The sequence below is a fragment of the Sphaeramia orbicularis genome, chromosome 8 (genome assembly GCF_902148855.1).
Source record: "Sphaeramia orbicularis chromosome 8, fSphaOr1.1, whole genome shotgun sequence".
Classification (NCBI taxonomy): Eukaryota; Metazoa; Chordata; class Actinopteri; order Kurtiformes; family Apogonidae; genus Sphaeramia; species Sphaeramia orbicularis.
The window spans coordinates 46,522,597-46,543,812 of record NC_043964.1 but is presented as its reverse complement, the minus strand read 5'-3'; the positions used below and the strand labels follow the sequence as shown (position 1 = coordinate 46,543,812).

The following is a 21,216-nucleotide window of genomic DNA, read 5'->3' as shown; positions in this document are numbered from 1 at the left end:
CGCGGATTAGCCTTCTGTTAACATGGAAACGGTGCCTAGAGTGCCTGAATCCGGAAACTTTTGATACCAGGGTCCGGGGTGGAATGTTATCGATACGCTCCGCATTTCAGCTCCGTGTTAACACGAATCGGAGCGTTCTGGGGTAAAATATGACGTCACCGCATGCGCGCGTAGCCAAGAACCGCCAGTTAACCCACTCCAGGCCAGTTGGTGGCGGTAATGCACCTCCAAGCTGGTTTGCCAGCCTCTATGACACAGTAAAGCTGCAGAAAAAGAAGGAACAACCACAACAACAATGGCCGGTTTCAGAACAACATACGTGCTGCTAACTGTGCTCAGCTCGTCTGTCCAGACAAAGAAGTCCTGCGTCTTTGTGCGACCACTCGCCATTGTTGTTTGTAAATAGTGTTGTCCGCCTCTTCTTCTTCTTCTTCTTCTTCTCCTCATTTTAAGGCTGTCTAAACCGGAAATTGTTTGTGCGCAGGCGCGTGTTTTACCGCCACTGTTTCACTACAGCTCTACATCGCCAGCTACTGGTCTGGCATGGCCACTACAGCGTATTCAGCCGTCCTCGCGGACTCATGTTAACGCAGATCGTTATCATAGTGGCTTCGTCTTAACGCGGAATGATTTTATAACGCAAAGGAGAAATCTTTGCGGAGTGTTGCCGTGTAAACGTACCCTAAATGACTATGGGACAGCTGTGGCTCAGGAGGTACAGTGGGTAATCCAATAACCAGAGGGTTAGCAGTTCAAGTCCTGGGGGTATTCCAGAAAGCAGGTTCAAGAAACTCTGAATCTAATCCTAAACTCTGAGTTGACTTCCTCTGAACTGACAAACTCTGACTATCCGGTGTCAGAACAGCTGTTTTGATTTAATTCAAAGTAAACAAAAGGGAAAAAAATTACAAATTTAAACAGAATACTCCAAAATAATAAAGGTAATAACCAAAAAAAGAAGAAAAAAAGTGACACAATGTATGGCTATTTCATTGTGGCTCTTTAACAGCACTTTATGTCCGCTATTAGGAATGAGGACATACGTCATATCACATGGCATATCTGGAAGGCTGCGCCATTTTGATCTTGAAAGCTATCGGTTGCTATGGGTAACAGCATGGTACAGACGTGCAGGAAAGAGCTGTATAAATCAAGATTTAAGAAAAAAAAATGGATAAGGCAGCGAAAGCAAGGGGTCCCTATTAAGAGAAGCTCAACGCGACTGCTAAGCAAAGATATTTGGAGAAGATCAGCGATATTAAGGATATAGACCCCAATGTTTACATGTTGTAATCAAGGGGATAGTAATGGTGAAATGCTATAGATAGCATTGTTTATGTTTTTAATGTTTCCTCTCTACATTCTTGTTCCATGTATCTATGAAGTGACTAGGATTCGATTCTAGTTTAGTGATGGCCTGGTTAGTGTGATGGTGGGTTAGTGTGTGGGAATTGTAAATCTATTAAACTAGTTGAAAACCCAAAATATCGTACCTCTGGGTCCTTACATTTGCTGTGTCAATCACGGGAGTAACTGGAACAGTTTTGAATGCAGCAGTGTCTCTGAGGCACCTTTGATCAGACGGATTTTACATACAATTTACAAAAACAATGAACGCACTGCCACTGCTATGCGACTGTTGGCACTTGTAAGTTCAAAATGGCAAAAGGGGGCGGGGATGCTGGTTGTTATGTCATCTCCTCACTCCTATTGGAGAAGGAAGAAGCCGAGTTTATGTTGTCCTACCCCTAATAGATAGAAATTGCCTAGATAAATAATAGATAGGTAGATATTAATCAGGAAATTATAGCGCATCTATTGGAGGTCTGAAAATCCTCTCCCGATGTAAAGCACTGCATATTATCTGAGCTTTTAAATCTATGGGATCACATTGGTACAGACAACCCATGTCTAACAGCATGTTTCACGTGGGAGGAAACAGGTGAAACTCAGGGTTTCTCATAGAAGACCTGCCAACAAGCAGGTTATGTTCACATTAGTAAGTGACCGTGGTGACAGACTCAGGGCTACGGATGTAGCTTACCATCACCAGTGTGTGAATCCGAGAATGAATTATGGATCAAAAATATGAAATGTTTTGAGTGCCTTGAAAAGTACTATAGAAATTAAGTTCATTATTATTACTGTGAAGCAGTGGGCGGAACTTGCTTCACTTGACCAGTTAAACCACTTTATTGTTTCATTCAGACTGAATCAGTTAACTAATTTGATCTGACATACGGAGCTTTAAAACTTTGGCCAATACACAGTGTATTTAAGACATCTTAAATACCTGCCGTTTTTGTGAATTTTGAATTTTTCAACAATCGAGTCATCAAAGAAGCGTTCCCAAGTGTGGGAATATTTTCATTTGGTGTCTCAAAAAAAAATGTTTAAGCTCATCTGCTATGGAAAAATTATTATTCCTGAATAAAAACACCTGAGTTGCATAAGCACAGATTTCCACAGCAAGCGTAGTACCAAAGAAAATATTCAGTACACCAAACAAAGGAGGAAAAAAAGGCAACAAATCAAACACACCTACTGCCTCATTGCATTATTATTTAACATGTTCCCTGTCCAGTAAGTAATTTAGAATCAATTATAACCCAAACCCATTTCAAACTGATAATGATGATTGTTGGTATTGTTATTATTGCTGTTTCATAGGTGGAATTACTCAGGTAGATCATTTTTAATATGGGATACAAACAACAAATATATTAAACACAGTTGGATTGCCAGGTCATTTCAGTAACTGTCATGTCGTGGAGGCGTAAACGACAAAGAAATTCGTGGAGAATGGATTGGTTGTCAGTCAGGCCTTCCTTTATTGTGCACAAGTGAGAAACTGACAAACGAAGCTTCGCCCTCTGTCAGAAGTCAGTTCTACCTAGTACAGAAAATCAGTCTAACTTATAGAGGCTGTGCTAAGCTTACATGGGATTGGTTAATATAAAATATGACGTATGATGCTGTTGCTAAGTAAAAGAAAGAATGTCAGATGGACACAGGACAGAGTGTAAGACCTTGGAGTCATTCTGGGAAGTTAGGGAAAGTAACTCTTTGTTGAATTCCAGAACTGAGAGAGCTCATGTTCTGCTATAGGCTAAAAGGTCAAACTGTAAGTTGTGCTATCTTTAGAGATAAAGTAGCATACAATATGCAGAATTGAGAAGCTGACTGAGAGAAACATTCATGTTTTGAAGGACACAGGTGTCTGACAAGCTAACAGTTGTGAGGAGCCAGGAAAAGAAAACTTATGGTCATCATTAAGCATTAAAATCAGTATTAACAGTCACAACATAATTTAAGAAGTCTTATCATACATGTGAGAGGTGCATCACATTTGTAGGGCTTCCTTTGGCTGTTTAAGATCCACTGTTGCCAGTAGATGTCACCCAAGTGTATTGAATGGAGCTTTGAGTAGTGAACCGCAACAAGCAGCAGCCCCCCGGGGCTGAAAAATGAGGCCGATGTGAGAAGCAAGTGAAAGTGTCCAGCGTCCATTGATATCTGGCTCTATAAGGGAGTCCACATACCACCATGTTAAAATGTCCAACTTTACAACAGAAATAAACATAACATGAACAGTTTTGGACTCCATAGCTCATAAATTAACCGTAATCCAAAATAGTGATTTAAGTAGCAATAAGCATGATATACTTTATGTGAAATCATTTTCAACTAAGAATCATTACTTTAAATGCTGACTCTAAATTAAATTTATCGAAATTAGAGCAGCAGCCACCAATTATTTTTGCAATCGATTAATGTATTGATTATGGATGCAACAATGTTTAGCAGCAGTGAAATTAAAGAAATGAAGCGTTGATTCTGAAAAAGCTAGAGATTGTTTTTTTTAAAGTCGATTAGTTAATGGATCACTTCAGTTCTAATAGAAATTGTCCAAAAATGGTTGTTGCATTCTCCATTAATGCTTTCAAACTAATCTATTTGATGTTTTGAAGATGAATTTAAAAATGTTGCATAATCTAGATTGTGTTGACATGTGAAAAAACTGAAATATGTTTCTTTAATAGAAAGCACAAAAAACAGCTTTGACATCCATAGATAATATCAGAGCTAATAAGATAAGATAAGACTTTATTTATCCCACTGTGGGCAAATTTCACAGTTGGCAGCAACATACAACAAGCAAGTGCAGAGAAAAAGATAGTTAGAAAAACACCACAAATGAGTGAAAATTTTTAAACATAAAGAGAAAAATAAGAAATTTGGTATTTATATAAATAAAGAATTAGAATTAAAAATTTTAAATTAAATCTTATTTACATATTTACATCTTCATGGTTGCACATGCACATGGTGTGATATGGGGGGGGGGTTACTGGGAACTGTTATAAAGTCCAATGGCTGTGGGGACGAATGACCTGCGGAATCGCTCCTTCTTGCACTAGGGGTGTAAAAGTCTGGTGCTGAAAGGAGCTACTCAGGGCTTCTGCAGTTTGGTACAGGGGATGGGAGGGGTTATCCATGATGGATGTCAGCTTTGCCAACATCCGTCTATCCACCACCACCTCAGTCCAATGGGCAGCCTGAGACAGTTTATTGAGTCTCTTCCTGTCTCTGTCCATACTGCCCGATGCACCCGATGGCAAAGTGAACTGCAGAGGCCACCACAGTGTCGAAAAATGTCCAGAGGAGAGCCTTGCTCACTCCGAAGGACCTCAGTCTCCTCAGCAGGTGGAGGCGACTTTGGCCCTTCTTGAACAGGGCATCAGTATTGCTGTCCAGTCCAGTTTATTGTTGAGGTGAACACCCAGGTCAACTATCTATAGAGTCAACTATCTCAATGTCCAAGATGTTCACCTGTGTCTGTTGTGGGGGTGACTTGCGGAAGTCAATCACAATCTCCTTCATTTTCCCGGTTCAGAAGAAGGTGGTTTTGCTCACACCAGTCCACAAAGTCTGTGATGACCCCCCTGCATTCCTGCTTGTTCCCTTCAGACACACAGCCAACAATGGCAATGTCATCAGAGAACTTCTGCAGGTGACAGTGTGTGGTGTTGTATGTAAAGTCTGACGTGTATGATGTGAACAGGAACAGTGACAGCGCCGTCCTCTGGGGGGCCTCTGTGCTGCAGACTACCACATCTGACACAACAGTTGTGTAGTCGCACACACTGTGGTCTGTCAGTGAGGTAGTCGGTGGTCCATGCAGCCAGGCTGTTGCTTCCTCCATCTTCCCCCACAGCAGCGACGGCTGGATGGTGTTGAAAGCACTGGAGAAGTCAAAGAACTCTCACAGTGCTCCTGGGGGACTCCAGGTGAAAAAGGGCTTGGTGCAGCAGGTGGATGACAGCGTCATCCACCCCAATGCCTAGACTGTAGGCAAACTGCATAAGGTCCAGCGCAGAGCTCACCTGGGAGTGGAGGTGGTGGAAGATAATCTTCTCCATGGTCTTCATGAGGTGGGAGGTCAAGGCGACGGAGCTGTCATGGTTCGGTTCAGTGGGGTAGGAACCGGAACCACACAGGAGGTCTTCCACGGGACTGGGACTCTGTCCAGACTGAGGCTCAGGTTCAAAAGGTAAAGAACCACCTCACTTAGCTGGTCTGAACATTCTCTGAGCAGCCTGGAGCAGATGCCAACTGGGCCTGTGGCTTTCCTGGCATTCGTCTTCTTGAACTCCCTCCTCACCTGGTCCATGGTGATAGAGAGGGGGGGTGGGAGTTGACTGGAGGGGGTCCTCTGTGACAGGGAGGGGAACGTGAATAGGTGTGAGTGGAGCTGAGGTCTCGATGGTAACAGCATGCGGGAGGCTGCCACACTGGAGAGGAGTGAAGAGGGGCCTGGATGGGTGAGGGTTGGAGTCAAGACAGAGTCAAACCTGTTGAAATGCAAATTCAGCTTGTTTGCCCAGTCCTGATCTCCATTCCCAGAATGTCCATCTCCATCTTTCCCATGGCCTGAGTTTGTGTTTCAGGCCTCTCCACACATCCTAGATGTTGTTCTCTGGGCGCTGCTCCAGTTTCCTCCTGCATCCATCCTTACACCTCCTGATGCTGTATTTCAGCTCCCTCTGGACTCTCCGCAGCTCCTCGTCCCCAGAGATGAAGATCCTCATCTTATCATTCAGCAGGGCCTTCAGGTCAGGGGTCACCCAGGGCTTATTGTTGGGAAAACACCATACTGTCTTGGAGGGTACAGTCTTTTCCACACAGAAGTTTATGTAGTCTGTGATGCAGTGGGTCAGACTGTCGATGTCCTCCCCATGTGGACTACACAGTACATCCCAGTCCATGGTGTCAAAACAGTCCCTCAGCTGCTGACTTGCCCCCTCTGTCCAGACCTTCACAGTTTTCTTCTGTGGAGGCAGCCTCTGTAACACTGGGGTGTAAACAGGAGGCAAATGGACAAGGTTGTGATCAGAGCATTGGGGGGTGGAGGTGTATGCTTCTTTGATATTTGCATACAGTAGGTCCAGTGTTTTATTGTCTCTTGTATGGCATTTGACATATTGTGTGAAGTTACGGAGAGTGGTAGAGAGGGAGGCATGATTAAAATCCCCAGAAATGATGATTAGGGCCTGGAGGTGCATCTGCAGCTTGGTCACTGCAGTCTGGATGTACTCACATGCAGCAGCAGTGTTGGCTGAGGGAGGGATGTGTACAGTTAAAAATAAAATATGTGAAAACTCCCACAGGATGTAATACGGCCAAGTGCTAACTGTCAGTAGTTTAATGTCTCTGCTACAGAGCTGCTCTTAAACAGTGATGTTTCTAGGGTTACACCATCTGTTATTCATAAACACTGCCAAACCTCCACCTTTCCTCTTACCGCTCTCCTCCATGGTCTGGTCTGCACGGATGAGGGTGAATCCGTCCAGTGAAACGACAGAGTCCGGTATGTGCGTGTGCAGCCACATTTTCATCAGGGAGATGACACTCGGCTCTCGGTACTCATGTTGCAGCTTCATCGGCACAGACAGCTTGTTTGTTTTATTGGAAAGGAAGCAGACGTTTCCCATGATAACGAATGGTGAACATGACTTATACCTCTGTCTCCTCTCCCTGTGCTTGACACCAGCGCTGCAGCTCTGCCGTTTCCTCTGTATCCCCGCAGGAATCTCCAGTTTCTCTGTGTGGAGTAGTCTGGTATGGCTAAGAGCCAACAGCTGATCACAGGTGTACACAATAGAATGGCTGAATGGGTCTCTCACAGCGGTCTCAAAATCTTCAGAAAACAGAAGAAAAATTAGCGCAGAAGTTGCAAAACATGTACCCCTAGGTATGCAATTCCTAGGGGATTTAGTGAGAACAAAGAAAGGACAAGAAAAGTACAGATAAATATTTAAAAAATATAAAAGAAAGGAAATCACAACAGAGAGCTGCGGCCACTCATGCAGCACCATCTTGGATATAAATATCCAATATAAAGTCTCTTCTTCGTGTTTGGGTTAAATATTTATATTCAGTGCTTAACAAAGGCATTAGACCGCCTTTCCCATTTTGTCTCAGCATTAAGGTCATTCCATGGCAATTCAACAAATGGTCCCCACATGACCCCCTCAGAAGATTCTGAAAAAATTCACACTTGTTCACCCACCAGTTAAACGAGCACATCCAACATTTTAATGTCATATCTGTTTAGGAGATACAGCCCTTTGATTTTTTTTTTTTTTTTAATTTTGCAAATTTGCTTTTCAGCCAACTTTGAGGAGCTATATCTCCTTAGGTATTCAAGCCACACTGCTGAAACTTAATGTCTGGGGTGAAATCCCCCTGAAAAGACAATATTTTGCATCAAAATAATTGTAGGTGCCTTCATGTTTGGTCCATGAGGCCTTGAAATCAGGCAGAAAGGCTAATTCTTCAAAAATGTCCTCTCTCTTCAGGTTTGTGCTGTGCCATAATGGATGAATGTAGAGACCTAATTTTTTTTTGCATGGGTTCTTATGGTCAAGATGCAACAATATACTGCAAAAAGACTACATTTCAATGAAAAGTGTTGCTGTGAGGCAATGAATAAAATGGGTCAATTTCAGTTTTTCACAAAAATACTCTTTATTTGAGCACCCAAATTACCATGTGGCCAGTTAATGAAAATTTTAAACATTTTACCATGTCTTCATATATGTTTCAAGATGTTGTGCACAAAATTTTAGCTCTGGGATAGACCTGGTTCTATTTTTAATATTTTTTTTTTTTACTGCATGACTATATTTTCTTCAAATTGTATACAAACGTAGGTGTAAATGGCATTTTTAACAGTATAATGATATTGATTATTGCACAAGTTATGATAATACTTGAGATATTTGAACTAGGGTATGGAACTGCATGATGGTTCAGATAGAATAATTATAGATTTCCCAGAACTGGCTCAGGTTGATGCCTGTAGTAGAGACTTCTCGGAAATTGGATGAAGCTGGTCAGTTGACCCAATTTCACCAGGGTCAATGACATAAATGTAGCTAAGATTTCCCAGAATCACCAATTTTCAGAAAGCCTGTTTGTCTTGATAATGTCTTTCTGTGACATTCATCCTTTAAGATCAATCCAACAACACATTTTTCCTCCATGATGAATAAGTTTGTTCGGGATTATGACTAGAATTCCCAAAATTAGGCTGGCCAGCATCATAAAAATTCTGGGAAATCTTAGCTACATTCATGTCATTGACCCTGGTGAGTATTTTTGTGGAAACTTTAAATCGACCCATTTTATTCATTGTCTCACAGTAACACTTTTCATTGAAATGTAGTCTTTTTGCAGTATATTGTTGCATCTTGACAATAAGAATCCATGCAAAAAAAAAATTAGGTCTCTACATTCATTCATTATGGCAGAGTGCAAGCCTGAAGAAAGAGGACATTTTGAAGAATTAGCCTTTTCGCCTGATTTCAAGGCCTCATGGACCAAACATGAAGGCACCTACAATTATTTTGATGCAAAATATTGTCTTTTCAGGGGGATTTCACCCCAGACAGTAAGTTTCAGCAGTGTGGCTTGAATACCTAAGGAGATATAGCTCCTCAAAGTTGGCTGAAAAGCAAATTTGCAAAATAAAAAACATAGTAATAATTTTCAAAGGGCTGTATCTCCTAAACTATTACAGATATGACATTAAAATCTTGGATGTGTTTGTTTATCTGGTAGGCGAACAAGTGTGAATTTTTTCAGAATTTTCTGAGGGGGTGTGACAAACAGCTGTGTCACTTAAGTACCAAATACCAACACCTGTGTTCACTTAAGCACTTTAACTTGCACGTGTAGTTTACAGCACAGCACTTTAAACATATTTGCACAAACAGTAATTGCACGCAATTGGTTTTTTAAAGTAGTTTATTGATTTTATTGTCTTTCCTTTTCAGTTTTACATCCAGTGGTGCTTGTATTTTAATTGATTGATGATTGCTTGGCCCTGGAGAAAAGGAGACACAAATTAAGACACAAAGATAAAGTGCAATATAAATGTGCAGTATTTAAGTTTAGTTTGTTTAGTGTCTGTGTGAGTGGATTTTAAAGTGTTTTAGTGAATGGTGTTTTAGTGTTTGTGCTTACCCTGTCCTTGTGTCCAGGTCTGTCAGCAAAAAGAGTCCCAGTGTGAACAACAGCCCTTAAGAAGGTTCCGGCCTGGACCAAGCCAGGGAAATGTGTGGGGGAGTCTGGAGATGTATTTTATGGGTTTTTATTTAACTTTGGTGTTTAGATTTAGAGTTTTAGATATTTAGCTTGGGTTTTAGATAGGTTATGGTTGTGGGTTTTAGTTATGGAGGTTTTAGATTAGTTTTAGCAATTTATATTGAGTTGTAACTTCCCTATGGAGTGGTAGTGGTTTTAGCCAGTTAAGTTGAACAATATAAAAGGCGCCCATTTTCATCAGTTGGGTTCGACTGCTGGGGAAGACACTGCTGCTCCAACCTCCGCATGCACTTGCACTTTTTTTTGGCATTTGCACTTTTTCAGCCTTTGCACTTTCAGCACTTTCACTTTGTGTGAAATAGATAATATTGAAAATATTTTAAAAAATTGTGGACTACACCATCTCCTGCCTCTGCCTCATCTCCTTCTCATTTCACGGACCTCCACCCGCTAAACGGCCAGTCAACGTCACAGGGGGTCATGCGGGGCACTTTCTGAAATCTGGTTGATTTGGGATGGAATGACCCATTATGAAGTGCTTTAATGCAGACTCTTTTATTTTCAGTGAGCTCTCCACATTTTACCATTTTCAACAGGAAATATATTATGGTAATTACCAATGCTGTCAATCTTGGGAAGCTGTGGCATAAACCTTACATTGGGTGGTGGTCTAATTCATTTGTTAAACTCTGTACATCACCGGTTTAACTAAAGTTAAGATCTAAAGTTATGCTCAATTAAGGTATGGCTGTTTTAGTGATAGATGGATGCCATCTGCCATGGCTCCTTTAATTGACAGCTGGGTTAGGGTTAATTAAAAAAAAATTCAAGATGGAAACAACTTTCTTAATTAAAGGCAAACTTTGATATGTTTTCCATAAAGGTGCACTTGCTGTAAATGTGGCTATTGTGGGTGTTGTATTTGTGTATCTAACAGTGGTCTGTTTTCTCCCAGTTGTGCGTCCAGCAGCTCAAAGTGGCTCCTCTTCATCTTCCTCTTTCTCTGGTGCAAAGAGTAAAAAAGTAGAGGAATGTCCAGAGAGCAGCCCTGCTGGCTCTATAAAGCCCCTCAAACCACTGGCAACGCTGAAGGCCTCTCTCCCACCTCCAATTAAAGCATCGCTGCCGGCCTCTCTGTCTGTGGCCCTGACCCCAGGGCCCGGGCCCTGCTCTGTGCCCACACCTCTACATGCTCCTCCCAGGACCTCCACAACTACAGGTAACAGCACAAAATGATAATTTTTAACTGTTCGTAGATAGATAGATAGATAGATAGATAGATAGATAGATAGATAGATAGATAGATAGATAGATAGATAGATAGATAGATAGATAGATAGATAGATAGATAGATAGATAGATAGATAGATAGATAGATAGATAGATAGATAGATAGATAGATAGATAGATAGATTGTATACGGTGATATGCAAAGGTTTGGCCATCCCTGGTCAAAATGACTATTAATGGGAACCGTTAAGCAAGTAGAAGATGAAATTGTGTTCAAAAGGCATAAAGTTACAGATGACACATTCCCCTTACATTTTAAGCAGATTTTTTTTTTTATTTTCATCTTTTACATTTTCAAAATGACAGAAAAGGAAAAACGCATGCAGCTAATCTTTGTTCACTCTGCATAGTTAGTACCTCGTAGCCCTCCGTTGGCTAATATCACAGCTAGTAAATGCTTCCCTTTCTTCCCATTTGTCATTCATTCATTCATCTCTGAACTGCTTTGTCTTCGAGAGGGTTGCAGGGGTGCTGGACCCTATCCCAGCTACCTATGGGCGAAGGCAGGGTACACCCTGGATGTGTTGCCAGCACATCGCAGGGATGAGGCCATTCTTGTTTGAGGGATTTTCACCCATTCTTCCTCAACTTCAGCTTTTTTTACAGATGGTGTTATGTTTGCTTCCAGAATTTGTTGAAATGTAATTGAATCCATTCCTCTCTCTACCTGTGAAATGTTCCCTGTACCATTGGCTGCAATACAACCTCAACACATGATGGACCCACTCCCATGCGTAACAGTTGGAATGGTGTTCTTTTCATGAAACTATGTACTAAACGCATGTTTATTCATTGCAGCCAAAGAGTTATATTTTAAGCTCATCGGTCCACAGGACCTGTTTCCAAAATGCATCAGGCTTGTGTAAATGTTCCTTTGCAAAATTTAGATGCTGAATTTTGTGGCGAGGACGCAGGAGAGGATTTCTGATGATTCTTCCATGTAGGCCATATTTGGCACCAGAGGGGCCAGAACTTTTGCATACACCACTGTATACACACTATACATAATAAATTTGAATAATTAGAGAAGAAAAAGGAAAATTACCCTATAAGGTGCCTACTATGCCTCCTAGGCTGCTTTTTGGCCAGGTTGTCATTGTAAATGAGAGCTGGTTCTCAATCAACCTACTTGGTAATTTTTTTTTTTTTTAAGTACAAAATAAACTGTAATGTTCAACATGAAGGTGCAAAATGATAATTAAGTGTAGAAAAAAACATAACAATAAAGAAAAGAAAAAGAAAAGGAACATTAATGAATTATTAAAATAAAGGGATAATACAATACAAAGCAATACAGTCCTAATCCCCCAAAAAAGGGCACTCCCAAATGCTTAGGCTAAATGTATAAAGTTATTAGACAGCACTAACAAGTAGTAAGATGAGGACAGTATGAGTTCAATAACTAAAATTTCCAAATTTATTAACCCCTTCACACCTGGATGTGAAGGGGTTAATAAATTTAATAAATAAATTTAATAAATAGTTAATAAATATACAAGTATATTAAAAATTTACCTTTGCTTTCAAGCAGATGCGAAATTAAGTGCAGATTGTTAATGTGACTATAATACATAAAACAGAAAGAAATTCAGGTGTGATGCAAATTTGCGACAACAGGCATAATGATCACTAGTAATGAAAAAGTAATAAAATAGATTTTCCCATCTCAGGAGATGGAGATGGGTTTTATTGATGCAACACAATTATTTTCAGTGTCCTGACTACGTATGTATCGAATATGTCTGAACCGGCTATCTCGGCTGTTTCTGTAATGGAAATGGTTTGATGCAAATTTAGCATCTCCTTGAAAGCAAAAACACTAAGCATCAAGGGGTTAAACTCTTCTTTTTGTTCAGTACATAACAGTTGCTAAACAGAGCAACATGCAGGGGTAGAATGTTCAAAGGGGGTACATAAATTATTGATATCTAAATCACAACTCCTGGAAATCTTTTTTTTTTTTTGTTAATGCAACACAGATGAGTGTTCCCACATGGAGAGTATCCGCATGGAGTCTAGAGACAAGGAGGCAGAGGAGGACAAGGACAAAGGAGAGGAAAAGAGGGAAGGGATGAGGAGTCGCTCCTCCTCCACCTCCTCTGAGGACTACATCATCATCCTGCCTGACTGCTTTGACACCAGTCGGCCTCTGGGGGAGTCCATGTACAGGTACACAGGTTCTGCTGTTTTCATCCTCTTGAATTAGAAGTCAGATTTTATTTAATTAACCCTCAAAGACCCAAACAGCCACTGGCAACCATCGAATCAAATCTGAAAAAATAATCGATAGATTAACTGATTACAAAAATTATCGATAGCTGCAGCTCTGAAGAAGATGCAAGAGATGGGGTCAGATGGAAGCAGATGACTTGCTCTAGTGACCCCTAAAGGGATCACCTTAAAGAAGTGGTGGTAGTAGTACTAGTAGTAGCAGTAGTAGTCAGTTCAGTCAGTATGCTGATGCTTTCTTCATCCTATTGCAGCTCTGCTCTGTCCCAGCCTGGTGACATTCCTGCTAAGACCCCCCCAGACCCAGAAACCCCATCATCCGACCACCCGGGGAGTTCAACAGCTGAAAAGGGGGAGCAAGCCGAGGGGGCAGAAACCACAGCAGCTCTGGGGACAGGGGTGTCGGGCACCAGCAGCGCCAATGACATGCTCTGTACATCTCAGACTTTGGATGACGAACCACTGACACCTGAAGTAGTGGCTCCGCCCACAGCCATCGTCACAGTGAGGTCAGTGCAAATGACGACATTCAAGGACACGATCATATCATACTTACCATGCTGCTGTATACGTATCATTTGTACTGTTTTACCTTGTCCTCGATCATTTCTGATGAAAAAGCCATAAGACTGACCAGATTTACTTGACAAAAAAAAACAATTCAAACTCATGTGGTGGACATCAAAGTTGCAGGTCTGCCACTGCTTGTGTTAATGTGTGACTTAATAATGTTGGTGTTTTAACAACAGATCAAATCCAAACTAGCAAACTAACCAGTTACTTCAGTTCATGTGTTCTGCGAGGTAAATTTATTGTTTTCACTAATGAGTCTGCAGGCATTGAAGAGGGCAATATACAGTGGGACCTCACAGTACGAGTGGGTCATAGTAGAAGAAGTTCACTTTAGAGCTGTGGCTCTAGAATTTTTGTCTCGAAATACAAGTGGAAATTTGCAGTATGAGCAGGTGCTCCTCCCAACAGGTGCAGCCTTCACAGGCTCACTTCACGTGAGCACCAACATTCGTATGGTAGAGAAGATGACTAAATTACCCAACAAGGACTGTTAGGGACCTGTTATTTAGTTCAGTTATTTAGGGCATGTCATTGCCCCATTAGGAGACACAGGTAAAGTGCAACAGATCCACACATGTACGCACACATGCACATGCACAACGGTGCAGCACAGGGGCCTATTGCACAAAACTAGGATAAGGGACAGAGTCCTGCACCAGGTCGGGTACCCGCAGATACCCGACAGGTGGGTAAAAAAAATACCCAGGCACGGGCAAAATTAAACAAAATGCGGGTGGGTAGCCAAGTGAAAAAAGGAAGGAAGTCAAAAAGTAAAAGAAGATTCATGGATGAAAACAATGTGCAGGACAATTAATAATGATGATCATCTAATCCAGTCTGTTTTATTTTTAAGTGAGCTTCACCTCTTGTTGTGTTTGGCAAACATTATTCCGCACGTTGTCTCCCCCATAGCTGTGTGTGTTATGTACGTTAACTGAAGAGGAGGTAACGTGCAGTGGTTTCATGGTCTCTCCGCTCCTGTTCTTGATTCTGTTTCATGTGCAGCATCTTCGCTATGTTTCTCATGGTTGCAAGTTTGATATATTGAGTGATGAGCATCTTTGTTTTCACTCAGAGGAGTGTGTACAATTAAATGGTTTTTGGTCTGCTAGTGTTAGCTGCATGGAATCGTAGCCTTTGTTTACCCATTAGCTATTTAGAATGAGTTGTAAACTTGCATGACACTGATGTAAGATGTATCTCTCCTTTTACAGTTTTACCCTTTCTAACAATAAAACAACAGTCTGAACCTCTGAACCTACATCTTGTTGATTGGGAAGGATTTTAGCTGCCTGTCGAATTACACACTGTGTGACAGAGGACAGAACACCTCTATTTACATCCGGCCAACGATGTCATTGAGCGGTGCAGATGGCGCCTGCGCTTGCGGGGAAAAACAAAAGCACGGAAGAGGTTGCAGCTCAGAGCCAGAGCATCACAATGGATGATATAAAGAGAAAGATAGCCAGCATCGAATATACAATTATGGACAATACATCCTCGAAGGCCAAGTCAGACGTTTGGTAGGCAGGTAGGCTGCCACTGCATATAGGTTATTTCATTCAATCAGAAGAAGGATGTTTTTTGTTCTGATTCAATCCTGAGCACTTAGTGAGAATATTCCCTCTGTAATTAGCACACTGTTCTTTGTCAAAATGTGTTGATGGAGACCGACATTTTTTCTTTTACTTTATTGCTGCACTTTTGGACTATGCATCGCCACTTGGGCATTTTTACCTCCGCCAGGAGGTATTGTGATCACTTTTGCTTTGTGTGTTTGCGTGCATGTTTGTTTGCGTGTTTGTTTGTTTGTTAGCAAGATAACTCAAAAAGTTATGTACAAATTTTCATGAAATTTTCAGGAAATATTGATACTGGCTGGCACAAGGAAGAAATGATTAAATTTTGGTGGTGATCCGGGGGGGGGGGGGGGGGGGGGGGGCAGATCTGTCTTGGCGGAGGTCTGCGCTCTCTGAGTGCTTTTCTTGTTAAAAATGTTTTTATTGCAAGTACGTGCTTGCTCGTGTTTGTGAGCGATGTATACGTAGCATATTAGACATTTATTAATGGCGTACATTTTAGCCAAAAATATAGCCCTTAAAAGTGAGTTACTGTGTAGACAATGGGCCGGATGTACTAAAGGTTTGCGTGTATTAAAACGTGGGCAAACTCATTGCACACGCAAAAAAATGTACAAACTGATATACTAACAGTGCGCACTAAGGGTTGTGTCTTTCAAAGGTGCAAATTAGCGCATCTGCATCTAGTTTGTACATCTGCCACAATGAATATGCAATATGGGGCGTTTACATGCAGTTGTGCATATGCTGGGAGAAGAAAATGTAAATATATTAATTTTGCACATGCAAAGTGATTTATCAAACCCAAAAGCAATTTTGCTCATAGAAACAGCGTCTATATTTAACACATCTCAAAAGGAGGTGCAAACGGTTTGTATGCATAGTTGCGCGCACATGGCTGTGGTTAGGAGACAATGAAATGATGAAACATGATGCAGAGAACACATTTTTCACCCTCGTGTGAACATTTTTGGATTGACAGAGGAAAAAAAAACGTATACAGTACAATCAGTCATCTGAGTGCCAGAGACCATGAGACAGGCTTGGATCCCTCAGGACAGGATCAGTTCCATGCGCCATCACTGCACTGCTTGTTTGGAAGCCAGAGGTGGACACACCCAATTTCGATGATGACACTTTCCATTTCTGAGTACCTGTATTTAGTGCACTAAATAAACGTGTTAAGTTGATCACAGTTTGTCCACAATTCATTCTCTAATGACCAATGCTTCCCTCTTTAAAGCTACGGGAGACTTTCGTCACTAATTTTTCATCAAATCTGTAAAACTCCAGTCATAGTCTAAGTATCACGTATCCAAAAGTCTTTCTGTGATTACTCACCTGAATCTCTTCCCTTACAGTGAACAATTTCAAAGTGTACTCCATCATAAACAAACCATTTGTTTACAAACAGAGCCAGTAGGTCACTCGGGCATCTTCGGAAGTTTGTCGCGATGTGCATTGTGGGAAGCAGAGACTTGTGCAGTTGCCTAGCAGTGGCAGCGGCAGTGCAACCGTATGATATTATATTACTGCAACAAACACAACGGGGAAATGGCTGAAACGTGGAAACGGCTGGGGGGAAGCGGAGCTCCGCCTGGCAGCAGCAGCTACAACAAACACGACACAGCTCCAGCCGTTTCTGAAATTAGACAATCATCATTAAATGTCCTGCAAATTATTTTCATCGACAAATTTTAACTTTTTCACTTCCTTGCCTGCTACCCACCTGCATTTCTTTAAATTTTACCCGGGCCTGTACCCATGAAAATCCTTCTTTTTTTTCTTCTTTTTAACCCATCCCCACATATTTTTGTGGATTACCCGACCCTTTTTTTTTTTCTTGGGGGGGGGGGGGGGGGGGTAGTTATCCAATTCAGGACACTGCTCCCAAGTCATACTATGTTTCTTCTTCTTCATCTTTGTTAGATCACGTGAGATTTCTGGCTCGGAGGATTAGATTCTTGATCAGTGGTGGGTACAGAATCATTGTGTGTGCTGTGCTGTGCTGAGATTATCTGAGCACACCACACACAGTACGATCAAAACTGTTCAATGCCTGATTTTTTTATTTTCATATGTGGGGTCTGTACCAGATAAAAAAATCTCTTCAGACTGAGAAAATCCTTGGGTGTGTACCCCGCCTAAGGAAGAACTAGAGAGTTATACAGCAGATAGAAGGGAGATGTGTTCAAGAATGCTTTGACTTTAGAGATAATTCCTAATGATTTTGATATTTTAACTTTAATGTGGTTTATATGTGCCTTCCAACTTCACTTCTTGTCTATATTTACTCCAAGGAATTTGATTTAATTTACCCTTTCAATCTCTGTATTATTTATACTTAGATAATGTACAGTTTCCCATAGACTATATGTGCCATATAAATACTCATCAAAGAGTAACATGATGTTCCTTTATTGATATTGAATAAGGATGAATCAAAGTAAGTAAACCATTAGCTCCTTTCAAAACTGAAGACACACAGTGACTTTACAAGATAGAAAGAACAGAATCAAAGCATATTATAGAACATAAGAATAAATACACATTCAAAGGTTTGTACAGAATAGAGCCCACATGTCTGTACATGCCCCCCCCCCCCCCCCCCCCCAATCACCCCCAAAAGGTAATTATTTGTTCCTTGTGCCAGTATCAACGTTTCCTGAAAATTTCATCAAAATCTGTCCATAACTTTTTGAGTTCTCTTGCTTACAGACAGACAAACAAACAAACCCTGATGAAAACATAACCTCCGCTGTCCTTGGTGGAGTTAACAAATGAACGGATGCAGTAGCCTCCCTGCAACACAGTATACACACAGTATACAACACGCACATCTTAAGAGGCTAAATCAATTTAAATTGAATTAAAAAAACACAAATTCCTCTGCCAATGCAGGACATATTTAACTGAAATTAATCCTTCCCTCTCCTTCCTCAGACAGGCCACATTGCCCTTTGAGGGCATGTGACATCACAGTGGCCACAGCACAGGCCACTGTGATGTCACATGCCCTAAAGGGCTGACCCAAAAGCTTGCCTTCAGAAGGCCAGAGGTCATTTCCATCCTGGCCCTTGTCCTGGCATGGGCATAGTAGGCCTGCTGTGCTTCATAGGAGTCTGTGTATGGTGTCAGGAGAAAAGGCTGGCAGGCAGACCCCCTGTCCCCCAAAAACACACCAGACAATTCACCTGTCAATACAAAACCTCAGCATCACAACCTCAGAAATACAGTGACATTCTGGACACAGCCATGATGTAAAAAATGGTTATTAATAGAGGTTGTGTGGCTCACCTTGCTATAGGCGCTGGTAGATTCCAGAAGTCTCAAAGACTCGGGAGTCATGGACCGAGCCAGGCCACTTTGACACAACACTGATGAGACAGTCAGCATTGACCATCTGAAATGATAAGATGAAGACAATTAAACCAAACAATGTACATCACATGCAGTGCACAGTGTTCATTAACTGACAATATCAGAAAATCATGATAAAATAAGATAATGTAAGGTAACTTTATTCATCTCAAAGGGAAATTCACTGAAGTCAGTGAGTTCATCTATTTATCAGAGTTATACAGTTTGATGGAGTTACATTTACACAATTTCACTCAAATCTGCAGTCAGTTTCACTTATAATTTCAACGGATTCATAATCGGTGTACAATGACATTATGGAGATGTTCATTAACTTTTTGAATTGTAATTGTGATTGTTTCAGTGGAGCAGTGAGTGTGTATTTGTGCACTACTTACTCATTCAGGCGGTCTGCAGTCCTTCGCTATGCTTGCTCTGGTTGTTTTTATAACTGTGGCGGTGCTGCCTTTCTTTTTGATTTGGTCTTTTACCTCCTCTAAGCCAAAATGAGGAGTTCTGCATCTGACGGGGAAAGGTACGCTGCTGTAGTTGCCATGGTGAATCAGTGAATCTGTGATTGATTGGTTTATTAAGGAAGCCATGTGCACGCACTTATCCAGGATTAGTTACACCCGGCTTGATGAGTCCGTGTCTGTTCATCCTGGCTTGGATTTTGTGCAACCACTTAAGCCTGGACACTCTTGTTTTGGATTCGTCGACCCCGGCTTAGTCAGTTATCTTTGATGTCGGAATCCTAGTTTTGTGCAACAGGCCCGTGGTAAAGTCATGGACATGTACCAGTGTGCTATGGGTTGTTAATCCATGTTTCAGTTTATTCAAGTGTTGGCAAAGTGGCAAGAGGTTTCTGATTTTGTTGAAAAAAAGTCATCCAGACAAATTAAGTTCAGGTCATGCAGCTGCTTTGTTTAATCACAATGGTCTGGCTCATTTTTGGAACACTTTAAAAAGCAGAACAAAGCAGATTTCTTTGGACAGGTTTTCAATGAAACGGCCTGTAAGTGTGGAAAATGATGAAAGCGAGGCCAGAAAGAACAAATGAAGTGAAGAGGGAGAGAAAACGTCAGAAATTCTTCTACCTGGCATTTAACTGGGAGGAGATTCTCCTTCCAAAGAATAAGCCTTGTCCTCCCCCTCCCCACTCCACTGTATTCCTCACACACAAATCATGTGATCTTAAAGGTAAATAAGTTAATAAAACCAGTTTATTTGTTTTTATAATTGCATTTTTTCTGTTTTAAAAACCTTTAAAAAAGGATTTTTTGGTGGTTTTTGGATGGTTTTCGGGGGAATGGATTAATTGTATTTCAATTCCTTTCAATGGGGAAAATTGATTTGTAAAATGAGTAAATTGTAAAAAAAATTGTTCATGGAAAGAATTAAATTTGTATGGTGAGATTCCACTGTAGCTTGTTTAGCTCAGTTTTTAGCAATATGGCAACAACAACACCAATAATAATGACAATAAAAGCAATGATAGTAAGAATAAAGGTAACAATAATACAATAACGATAATAATAGCAACAACAACAATAATAACTATTTTTACTTATATAGCACTAATTTGCAAAGAAAAATTACTGGCAAATATCAAATACGTATTTGAAATGAAGAAAATTAAAAAAAATATATATTAATAGCATCACCCAATAAAAGTGCAATAAAAGAAAAAAGGGAAAAAGAGAGAAATGACATTACATCACAAAAGCAGTACAAGGGGTTAAACAATTAAAACAATAAAAGGAGGAAAAACCATAAAGGCAACAAAAGGTACAAAGAGCAAGACTGGACTAACTAAAATAAATAAATGGTAATAAATGGTACAATTAATAGATTGCATCCTGAAGAAATGTAAATGCCTCTGTTGGTATTTTAGATGGAATGTACTGAAGTGAGATACTAATAGCAGTTAATGTACTACTGAACTTCAGATATGAATACATATTTTGATGTAGTATCATGACTCCGACCCAAACAGCAAGACTGACTGGATTCTACAAGACTCACTGCCCCCTCTAGTGGTAGTGCAGTAAAACATGAGAGTTTAGTGCAGGCTCATTAGTACTCTAACCCTTATTCTCTCCTTGGGCATTTTTACACATTTTTGGATGTGTTTCAGCTTGTTGCATGAATTTTGTCAAGAACTTTTCTTTTTAGTTAAATTTTTGAAATCCAGTTTGCTCCCTTGTCAGTGTACTCCAAATGTTGTGGTTTACAGAGTTGAAGATGTCACTCTGATTTAGTAGGAAGATGACTGTTGGTGTACTGATTATAAACACTTGTGTGTTGTACAGTCCAGAGCGGGGTACAGACGTAGATGTGAAAGCTGACACATCAGAAGACTCTGAACTGTACCAAACAGAGGAAGGTAAGCGTATCACCAACTATAAGAATAAATACTGTACTCATCACTTTAAACAAACAAAAAAAAAGTTAAATAAAATTACAAGGACAATGTGAGTTAAACAGTGTGTTTGTGTGTTACAGCCTCTGTTTGTGAACAAACTCAGACAGATGAAACTGAGGCACATGAAGGCACAGAGGAGGACAATCC

At 40.8% G+C, this 21,216-nt stretch overlaps 1 protein-coding gene across 6 annotated transcripts in view; it reads left to right on the top strand.

Annotated features, from left to right (window-relative positions):
• nbr1b (NBR1 autophagy cargo receptor b) overlaps positions 1-21,216 on the top strand; it is a 76,521-nt gene that overhangs the window by 44,178 nt on the left and 11,127 nt on the right. For 3 of the 6 annotated variants that reach the window (XM_030140704.1, XM_030140708.1, XM_030140707.1), the window contains exons 17-21: positions 10,568-10,835; positions 12,880-13,071; positions 13,386-13,640; positions 20,957-21,030; positions 21,150-21,216. The exon at positions 21,150-21,216 is cut by the window's right edge and continues 12 nt beyond it. In XM_030140704.1, the coding sequence (XP_029996564.1) occupies positions 10,568-10,835; positions 12,880-13,071; positions 13,386-13,640; positions 20,957-21,030; positions 21,150-21,216 (856 nt within the window). Of the gene's footprint in view, positions 1-4,897; positions 4,904-10,567; positions 10,836-11,819; positions 11,824-12,879; positions 13,072-13,385; positions 13,641-20,956; positions 21,031-21,149 lie in introns of all 6 variants that reach the window. The other 3 variants (XM_030140705.1, XM_030140706.1, XM_030140709.1) reach the window with 3 other exon arrangements.